Source organism: Lonchura striata, chromosome 8 (assembly GCF_050655825.1).
Source record: "Lonchura striata isolate lonStrDom1 chromosome 8, ASM5065582v1, whole genome shotgun sequence".
NCBI classification, from domain to species: Eukaryota; Metazoa; Chordata; class Aves; order Passeriformes; family Estrildidae; genus Lonchura; species Lonchura striata.
In genome coordinates, this window is record NC_140710.1 from 5,550,072 (window position 1) to 5,561,223 (window position 11,152).

An 11,152-nucleotide genomic window follows, 5' to 3' on the forward strand; every position below is an offset into this window, starting at 1 on the left:
GGAAACAGTGCTGTGTGTGCAGTGTATCTACAGTGACTGTGCACTGCAGTCAGTGAAATGGGCTGGAATCCACCTTGCTTTGAGATTTAAGGAGTAATACAACACTGAATATGACTTTAGAAAAGTATCTGGGAAGGAGCTGATTCAAGTATTCATCCTGAACATTGGTATTTTCTTAAATCATTATGATATTAAAACCAAACCCTCCATCCACAGAGGAACCTGCTTTCTGGGCATTGCTGGTATTTATGTTTGTAGATTATTTTATTTTGAAAAGAAAGAGGTATCCAGAGCTTTCCAAGCAGACGGAAGTTCTGGAACACTTTGGGGAGCAAAGATCCTATTGCAAATCTAAACTATAACAAGTTGTACATCGGATTCTTTGCTATAGATAAATTAAGTTTTTCTGGTTTTTTCTCTTGGCAGTTCTAAATTTGCCACTTTCACTTTTTTTGCCAAAACACTGCGCTGTAAAGCATTCCAGCAGATCATCTACTACATTAAACAAAAGATAAATTTTCAGCTTAGCAGAACTTCTTTACTTCTTACAAATACCAGAAAAGAAGTCTGTTTATTTTACTGCACTCACCTTTACAGAAGCAGAAAGATGTAGGAAAAAAATACGGAGGCCTAAATCTCTCTCCAGACAAGTTTGTTACACAGAGCTGTTCAGGGCAACGTATGACATTTGGCTGGAAAAATTACATGCAGACACACATCAAACCATAACAACAGTTTAATGCATCTTTTCTAATTATACAAAAGTCCCACCCCAATTATTCAAACATTAACAACTGATCCACTTGATACAAAACCAATTAATCCAGGAAAAACAGTAGAGGAATAGACCATTCATTTTTAATTAACGATTATCACTGACAAACATAGTATGGATGGATCTGACTAATTATTATTGTAACTGGTGTTTTGTCCTGAGCAAATCTCTCCACACCGTGGCTATGCCACAGTGCACTTGCAGTATGCACGTGTAAAACTGTCTACAAGAGCCCTTTAGAAACAAACAGTACTGCTCAGTTTCAGCTGTCCTGAGTTAAACAACACTGAAATCATATATAAATCATCAAGGACATTCAAAATGTCAGATGTGAAGCCTGTGTGACAAGAGGTGATTCCAAATAACTTTTTCCCCAGCTTACACAGCAAGTGCCTTCTAAAGGACCCAGAAACAACGAGGAGGGCACCAGGCTTTCAACACATTCCTGCTGCGTCCTTCCAGACAGGACCCACCCCTCCCTGCCCTGATCAATCACCTTCTTAGGCAGCCAAGTTCATCAGCAACCCAGGCTGTCTTCTCATCTTCTCTCACACAGTCTTCAGGCTCCACATCACTGAACTATTCTGTAACATTCAGAACCAGATTTCCTTTATAGCAAACTGATACAAACAACATCTTTCTGACTATTGTCATGAACATGAAAATGCTGCAGAGTGCACATGGCTCAGAGACCATGGTCTGGGAGCCAGGTAACCTCAGCAGAAGAACAAATTCAGAGTCATAATCATTCGTTGCTTCCACTGAAAAAACTTTTAAGAACATGGACTTTGTAGTGCTTGGGAGGCAGAGCTGTGAGCCTGGTAGCTCGAACACTGATCATAAAGTGAGGCAGGGGACTAATCCCCTTCTACCTGTTGTGATTGCTCAGTGATTGTCACTCTATCCTCATTAACCAACATTCAGAAATGAAAACAGTGCTGCCTGCTCTCAGCTCTACTCCAGCCCATTTATTGTGTATAATACACAGATTGGTCTCTTGTTTATTCTGGGGAAGAACGAGGTTGGCCACATTCCTGAACCACCCCGGAATCTTCACAGTGAGCTTCAGTATCTAAAATGAAGAATAGAAAAATGTTAGAATTAAACATAAAGAAGCAAAAACCCCAAACCCTCTGTTTCAGTTTTTGTTACACCTAGAATCAATCGTATTTCCACATTTGAAGCTGCACTGGAACAGAAGTATGAGGCAGACACTTCTGTCCACTTACCCACCGTGAATCTATGCCATGCCTTTTTAACTCTCCTGTGAGTTCTCAAAGGACTTCTACAGACTGATTCATGATCCATTTTCAAATCCAATTAGGGATTTTTATTTTATAAAGTATTTACTTGGCAATTTGCATTAAAAGCTCTCTCATCTCCTCACAGGCAACCTGGATTTTGGTTTTCTGTGTGCTCATTTAGAAAGCAGAATATTTGCAACCAGAGTCTCCTATCAGATGCTGTACTGGCTGTTTTACTGGGATGTATCTTGTGTTTACTTTGTCAAATCTCTGTAACAAGACCACTCAATACTGCATGGAATTGTGTAACAACATGTCTATACTTCACACCACCCCTGGGGGCATCTTTTTCAGGTAAGCCTTGAAGTTTTTTTATCTGAGATTTCCTTCCAGGCACAGATCACAGATACTTCTCCTCACCAGCTGTCACCCTGCTAGGGCTTTCTATATCTATCTTCCTGCAACAGTTTTGTCAGTTTTGCCATTTCACCTCAGTTCTGGAGGTTTCTGGAGAAAGGATGTTCCCAACTTTAACTGCAGGTTGGAGTCAGTTCCATTTTGAAAAAAAAAAGACATTATGCAATCTTAACACATCTTTATGCATTACACATTACATCTTTTCTCTTTTTTCAAACATCTTGAATTCCAGAAAGAATTTATTGGTTTCACTCTTCATTTTACATCTGCATCTTCTGCTGCCAGGCTATTTTGAATGACCTCATGCAGAATTATCCCCCCTCACTGGGTTACAATTGCAAATTCCTACATATCCTGGAGCATAAATGCTATGCAGTAGAATTAATTTCTGCTTTCTCCATAGCACTAAGAAAACTGGATTGTTCTCTGAGCAACACAGCCCATGATGCATTGTTTCCTATGGCACTGTGCCTGGGCTGTGATTTCCCTGGTGTGTGTAAGGGCTGAGGTCATTAGATGGTATTTTGCTCCCTGGGGGAGGCTGCTTTACTGGTGTTTCTTCTCTATCCAGTTGCCTGTTTTCATCAGTTTTTGGCCAGTACAACTTCACTCTACCAATGCAGGACTGGATTTCCTCTGTTTTCCTCACACACTACTGTAACTTCACCCATGTCCCCCATGTTTGTGTGCTACTCCCAGTTCCTTCCCTTCCCTCAGAGTCTAACAGAAAAGCTCTCTACATATTCTCTGCCACTGCAGCATCCCCCAGATTTTTGTCCCCTCCAAATCATAAAGCCCATTAATCCTCACACACATTTCCTAATTTGCATGTTTTAATTGCATTCCTAATTTCCCTTGTTTTCCTCTCTCCCCCTCAAACTCAGCCTGTATTACTTCACCTCCAGCACACCAGTACCTCCTAGACACTTGCCTTTATCAGTATCTTGCAGTAATTTTACATTTCTACAATGTCTGCACATCCCTGCCCTGTCATATTCTCCACATTCTCCTTGTCCAGCACATCTCCTGCTTCCTTTTCTTTGGCTTTCCAGCCAGACAAGGAGCAGGGATGCCCCAGTGTCCCCACAGCTGGGCTGACTTGGTGGCTGGCCCAGGGACACACACCCCAGTCAGGAACTGAGTACAAGGTTGATGGCCACCTCTACACCACAACGTGGCTGCAAGCAAATGCTCCAGTGGGAGGCATCTGCTTCCCCTGCACATCAGTATTGTGCAGGCATGTGATCACAACAGATATGTCTGGCTGAAAATAGCTAATGGGTTGAAGAGTTATGAGGGGACTGACATTAACAGAAAAATTATGAGCCTTGTGTTGTTGAGAAATCAGGCCAAAAACCCCAGTTTATAGTTTGTCCCACATCACCACCACCACCATCTTTTCAGTTCAGATGAGATCATTCTATTTCTCTTATATCTCCTCCCTGTTCATTTTTCAGTATTTATTTCATTAGTTCACTTAACGATTTTTTGTCCCCATGTTAAAGAAGAGAAAGGAAGTTGTGTTTATTTATCTGCAGTTGTAAAAATTTTAAATTAAAAAAAATAAAATAAAACTGGGTATTTACACATCCAGTATTAGTGTTTAATTCTCTGAGCAGCTCTACCCTCTTGTGGTCACAGCTTAGATGCAGCCAAATGAAAAACTTGCTAATATAATCACAAATATGTCCACATGTAGGCACAGTACATGAAAAAGACCTAAAATAGAGGGGCATAAAGACTTAATCTGTGACAGAAATTTTAAATCCTGTGGGAGTCAGAGATTCTGAAGAGTCAATCTTTCTTTTCCAGCAATTAAAATCTAGGATTTTCATATGAGCAAGAAATTTCCTATTATTCATGGTATCAGTCCGCATTATTTTTTAACAATTTGTCTAAATATAAATACAGCCAAATAATTTTTAAGATATGCCCTACACACTAGCTATGTAGGAAAGTATTTTCTTTTTGAGAACATCAACAGATAATTTTCTGGCATAGTTCTGAGTCCTGGGGCCTTTGGCATCTGCCTCAGACTGAGGTGCTTGTCAGCTGGAAAGCCCAAGCATGGCAGGCTGCCTCCCCTAGGTCAGCCCTTCCCAGAGCTCTACAATCTGGCCCAGTCCAGTCAGGACTTCAGGCCTGGCTTCAATCACAGAGGTCAAAACTAGCTGGGATCAGGGTCTCTTGGGTTTCCATCTCTGTGCTCAGATATTGAAACCAGGTTAACATGACTCTCTCTTACCATGTACCTCCTTGGTTGTTTCAGCCAGGATGTTCAGTGAAACCGGAGCTGGGATGTAATGAATCCCTGTCAGAAAACCTGGTGGGATGAACTGATGCAGAGGAGTGTAGTATCCTTGAGAGAAATCTCCAGCTCCATCTGGAACCTGTGGAAACACATGACGCAGATCACTTTGTATCTAAAGACTCTCTCCAGCATACATCTGCATTATCAGACCATTTCTGGGTTTTTGTCCATATGCTGCCAAGTCAGTGCACATATTGACACATGGAAAGCCTGTGCACAGGGTAATATGCTGCAACTGAGGAGCAAGAACTTCTCAGACCATGTCAGAGGAAAACTGACCCTTTTAAGTCCTTGTCACCTGTTCTAGCAACTCATTGGAGTAGTTGGTTTAAACCAGGAGCAGCCATCTTCTTTCTCAGTAGCCCCTAAAACGTGACAGGGAATTTCAATACAAGCATCTATTGTTTTTTTTTTGTTTGTTTGTTTTGTTTGTTTGTTTTGTTTATTGTCTTGATTTTTTTCTACCTTAGCATCAACTGATGAACTGTACTGAAAGCAGGTCAGATTATTAACATCATCATTTGCCTATGTATCAATGGTACCAAAATAGTATGAAGTAACTGATAAGGGAAATTACTCTTCATGGTTACTTCAACAGAGAGAAGGCAGCTAAATTAAAGCAGTATTAGCACAGGTAATTAAAAGCATGCTACTCACTGATACAGTGGTTGCATTCCCTGGCACATAGCTGCTAGGAATGTGTCGGAATCCTCTCTGAAGTGATATCCCTGGAGGTGATGGTGCTTCCCCACTGCTTGACTCATTGATGGCAAATCCCAGGGGAAATGGGTGGTAAGGATATACCCCAGAACATCCCGGGTACACTTTTGGGATTTCTCTCTCCAGGTATTCTGGGTTGACAGTGTATTCTGGAGGAAAAGCAGGCTGAGCTAGGAAACAGTGAGAAAAGAACAAATAAAATTATCCATGTTATTTTATGGAGTTATGTAGAAGTAGCTACAGGAAAAAATTGCACTCTCAGACAGGAGAATCTGGTCCTTTGGTTTCATGTTTAGCTCCCCATGAATTGATTTTGTGATTTTTTTAATGAACTAAGGAAAGGTACAGCAGATGACACTGTAATGCAGTTATTCTGCATTATTTTCTGCGTTGTGTGCTTTGAAGTTTGTCCTTAGTAAAGCACTGGCTGCAGAATCTTATTCTTTCAGTACATCAACAGGAGCAAAACAGCCTACCTAAATTTTTGATTCTAGTGGTACTTAAAATTCCACAGAAATAGCCAAGTTCTAACTTTATAGCATTCTAATATCGCAGTCCTATCTGTCACTTCTTAGGTTAATTTACAGCACGCACAGTTTTAGGCTCATACACAAACAAATCTGAAGCAGAAATCAGTTACTTCACTTTTTTTCTTGAATCTTATTTTTATTACAAAACAAAGCTAAAAAGGGTAACAGTATTCTCTTAGGACTACGGATGTCCAAAGTAAGTCTTCTCAGGACAAACATTTTGTCTTGCAGTCTGGCAACTCTCCAGAGTCTCAGATTCATGACTACTGCCATCAGTAAGAATTTCTGCAACATTCTTATAGTAATAGAATGGAGTTACTATAATAAATTAGAAAAGTCACAATAAAGACTCTAAAGGAAGCCATTTAAGAGATGACAGACCATACAACTGCATGCCCTGCTATTAAATACCAAATGCACTTTTACATCAAGTTATCCCAACCAAATTTAGTTTTTGTTACAGGTATGAATTAAGGCAAAAAGGTCTTTTTCTTCTACAGTGCTAGCATGAAATTCTTGCTACAGACAGCTGCAGCAGTTACTGTACCTATTTACATGCCATCACTGAGCTTTTTAGCATTTTTGCTGCTGTAATTTTGTGCCTGTGAGTTTATAAACACTGTGACAGCACTCAAAGAAACAAGCAGAGCAGATCCAGTTTTGCTGTACTCCCAGATCAATCTCCCTCTCAGTGAAAAGCCACTTTGCTTAAGCTTCGAGCTCGCAAGGGGCGGCGAGGCTGAGCACGTTGTTCCCGCCCTGCGCCCCGCGCGAAGCCATCGGGGGCGGACGAGGCTGCAGAACCGACATGCCAGCCCCGTGCCCTCCGGGGAGGGAAAGCGGGACAGAATGCAGGAGCGGCTCCCGGGCAGCCGGAGCCTGAGGAATCAGCGAAATGCACAAGTGGCGCCTTTGACAGGGGAAAGCGAACAGCGGGAGATGCTGGGAAAAGGCTTGGGGACAGGTCCTTACCGTCGTCCCTGAAGGCAGATGGCGGTGGCCCCCAGCATGCCGTGCCCTTGGCGCCGCTGTCGGGCTGGGCGCCCGTCTTCCTCTCGTGGCTGCAGTGCTCGGGGGCCCCGTCCTCTCGGGCAGCCGCCCCACGGCCCTCGCCCGACGGAACGGGCTTCGCGCCCGCCCTGACCGCCGGCTCCGTCTCCTGCTGCCTCAGCGCCTTCTGGGCTGCCATAATCTTCTGCCGCTCGGTGATGAGCGAGCACTTCTCGCACAGGCACAGCTTCCAGGGACAGTGCCCGGCGTGGCCCTTGACGGGCACCACGAAGCCGTGGTTGCGGCAGCGGGAGCACTTGGGTGCCCGCAGCGCCTTCGCCTTGTCCTCGGCCGCCTCCATGGCACCGCAGCGACTGCCCAGACCCCCCGCCAGGCCCTCCCCGCCCTCTGGCTTTATATGGGACAGGGGATGTAACAAGCGGGCCCGGCGGGCAGGAGGGCCCATGGCAGCGGGTGGGGAGCGCGCCGGGTCCCGCAGCCTCCCTGCCCTGCGCCTGGCACGGCTCCCCCGGGCACCCCCGCGGCCCTTTGGTGCGGGCGGCAGCCGAAGCCCAGCCGCGGGGGGCTGAGCCTGCGGGAGCTGCGGGGGGCACGTTGCTCTGCGCTGCTGCCCGCGGGGGTGGGGGGTTTGGATGGACCCGCTGTGCACGGATAGAAATGCCATGTCCCTACAGTAGTGCCCTAAAAGATAATTTTCCTTTTTGGCACTTTAACATCTGCACCCACTTTCATACCCCTCATGCATTCGGTTTTAATATGCATGGGACTGCTGTCCCGTTTTGTTTCCAATTTGCAGCATGCTTCTCTTGATGAGGAGGAGTGACTGCCTCAGCAGAAAAAGAACACTTTGATCATTCTGTTTTCCAAAAGAAGCTACTAAGACAAAGGTAGAAAGCATATGTCATTCCAACGACCTGTCTCCTTTTCTCAGAATTCCTTATTCTCTGGAAACAAAGACAGGCTTACAGTTAGAAATACAGGAATGCTCCAGTTCTAGTATTGCTTTGAAAGCACTTGATATTTGTTACTGCTGGTAGCTGCAAACCCGTGATTTACACAATAGCCCATTTCAGGAGAAAACTCCTCATTTTCCAACGTAAGGCACTACACTGCTAAATTTTCTTACCTATACAACAGCTGTTTTAAAATCTTAAGGTGGCTATAGCTTCTATGTTAAAGAGAACACGATAAAAATTAATCACCAAGTAGTAGACACTCTTTCTACTAAGTTTCAAGAGAGCCAGGCAGAATCTATCTGCTTGCTCTGGAACAATTCTAACTGCAATGGAGTTTGTTTCACAAACCTGGCAGAAGCCCTTCCCTTGGTGCAAAGAATCCCGGATAGCCTTGGTGCACCCTTCAACACCTTGGGGGGTGAGGCCCCAGCAGAGCAGGCCCGTTAGGGATTTGGCAACAGTGTGGTTTGTCAACAAGTCTCTTTTTTGCAGTAAGCAGCCAGCCCCTGTGCCCACCAAAGCTCAGATGAGATTCCAGGCTTCTCACTTTGCAGAAGACCCAGTAAGACTTTGCACCTAAGACCTGCAGGTTTCCAGTAGGATTTTGCCAAGGCCTTGATCTTCCCGTACTCCTTCTAAACACGGACTCTATTACATATAGACAGATACAATATTCTTAATTTTATGCTCCATATTTTTACTGTATGCTTGGGTTGTGCTAATTTAGCTGTAGAATGAAAGAGGATGGATGACACATTTTAAAAAGCTGTAATTATATCTTTTCATAGATACCCAATCTGTGTTCATTTGGATACTTGAGCGGAGGGGGAGAAAGGTAGGCTACATGTATTTTCCCCAGTAATTTTCTGTTCTGAGTCACATAATACTATTCTTCAAGACATTTACTCAAATACACAGTAATGTATCCCTTCTCTTTCTAAAATGGCTTACCAGCCATGGGCTGTTCCAGTTTCTTCACTAATTAAACAATTGCTTTCAAAGTCATGTGGATTTTCATTTTGAACAACTTTCATCTAAACACTCAAGATTTATTATAGTCTCCATATAGTTTGTTTCAAACATAACTACATTTGCTTTTTGCAGAAAAGTGAACATTTTGCTTTGCTTGTGAGGCAAATCCTTGTTTCTGCAGGCAGTTCAGAGAATTCTGTTACTCCAATCCTGTTATGTTTTTGTATATATATTTGAGTTAGCTTAATCACACTGTAAGAAGACCATAGCAGAGAGAAGATAGAACAATTTCTAAATACACTTTTGGAATGAAGTGTAGATTTGTGTTTGGATGCAGCTTCATGTCTATTATAATTTTCTTACTTGTTCATATTTGAAAGAAAATGAGGCCCAATAAAGACTCTTCAAAACTTAGTTTTCTCTTGCATTTTATGTAACATATGGTGGGAGCAGAACATAAAATGTGTAAAGAATTGTGTATTAAAGTAACATTTATAAGAATTATTATCATGCCAACATGAAAGGAAGGCAACTTGCTGACTTTATGTTATTGAAACAAATAGCAATAATATCTCTAGTCCTGTCCAACTTCTGAATCATATAAAGTGTGTGGTTTTGGTGTGCAGTTTGCTTTGTACATGGAACAGTGAGGAAAAGCAATGACTTAGCTAAAAGGGAACAAATCAAAAGACTGTCATAAAAGTGAATAGCAGGAAATTAGGGTTTATTTTTTTTCCCCTCCTTCTCAGACTTTCCAGCTAATATTCATACAATAAATGTTTTTTGGCAAGAAAATTTTTCTGTGGCAAGAAAATTGTTCTGGCATTTCAAGCAACAGAAACTTAATCAAGAAATTTGTTCAGTCTGAGATCTCCATTAATAAATATTTCCACACTTGGTTTGAAGTACATTTTCTTATACATAAAAAATCAAGAGTATCTTTCAAATTTTTAAGACATCACATATGAAGGTTAAATCCTCTATTCAAAAATTACCTTTTTATCATTGTAGTTTTGAAGTATCCATTATGGACTGTCATAAGTTATGATATAAAAATTGATATAGTAGTACTACTATCAGGTCTTCTCCATTATAACTGTGTAGTTTACAACTCAGCTAGGGCATAATCGACACGTGGAGATACAGCTGCAGAGGCAGAACTGCCCATGAAGAACTCTCACCTTCACCAGTCCCAGAATATCATTTTAAGAAGTAACATATTTAGCATCCTCATAGTTAGAAGCTCCTTGTAAAAAAATATGAAAGAGTTTCAGACATGCTCTGGCTGACCTGCAGTACCAAATCCCCTCTCACTGCTGTGCTCACAGCAGCACACATCCATCAGGGCTGCCACAGAGCTGCAGGGCTCAGCTCCCTGCTGACAAGCCCACGAGGTTGGCTGAGCCTGCCCAAAACAAGCCTACATGACAATGAATAAACTTCTTCCAGGCACTTCTGAACACTGTATTTTCAACTTTTCTAATCAGAGTGAAATTGTACTGTAGTAAACTTTGGTTTTTTTTTTAATGTGAGGGAAAGTGCAGCATAGAAACAGTGAAATATAATTATATTCTAACTACCTTAAAATTTGAAATGGATGAAATGTGTTTGGATTAAACCTTTTTTAAATCTGGTTGCAGTTAAGTTCTCTAAATTGAAATACACAGATTTTACTTTTCAATTCTATTTCAGCATCAATTCCTTTATTTTAAAATGTTGTCTTCTGTAGTGCAAGAAGGAGTTCCACTGAGGTGTGTGAGGTTTTATTGTTGTTTTATTTGAAACAGTTTTAACCAGAGCACAATTAGATGTTGACTTTCATCTGCTGTATCAAAAAGGTGAAACTCTCTGCTGTGATCAGAGAAAATTGGATGGAGTTTATACATATTTTAAAGTCTTAAAAATGTATCAAAGTTATATAAGCACTTCTGGTTTCTTTAACAAACACAACTAAAATGAATCTTGAGTACTTAAAATTGAGTATCTTTTTTACATATAACAGTTCTTAAATATTAACAGCAGAGACTTTATTAGAAACACTGCTGTTTGTTTATTGTAACAAGATCTTTATTTAAGAGAAAAGAAAAAATTGATTAAACTGGTAATTCTGTGATCTGGATATTTCATGAGTTCCAGAAGGGTGGGGTGGACTTGGAGAGAAATGAACACCAGCAAGGAAACCAAACACGTAGCAGCTCTTAGGAGAGCTCTTATAT

At 41.8% G+C, this 11,152-nt stretch overlaps 1 protein-coding gene across 1 annotated transcript; it reads right to left on the reverse strand.

Moving 5' to 3' along the window:
* Positions 1–720: 720 nt before the first annotated feature.
* On the reverse strand, positions 721–7,453 carry DMRTB1 (DMRT like family B with proline rich C-terminal 1). The gene is made up of 4 exons (XM_031505488.3): positions 6,970–7,453; positions 5,405–5,637; positions 4,682–4,826; positions 721–1,847 (listed from the first exon to the last, which is right to left on the reverse strand). Exons 1-4 carry the CDS (start codon positions 7,451–7,453, stop codon positions 1,777–1,779), a joined length of 933 nt encoding a protein of 310 aa, XP_031361348.3. The 3' UTR covers positions 721–1,776.
* Positions 7,454–11,152: the final 3,699 nt, after the last annotated feature.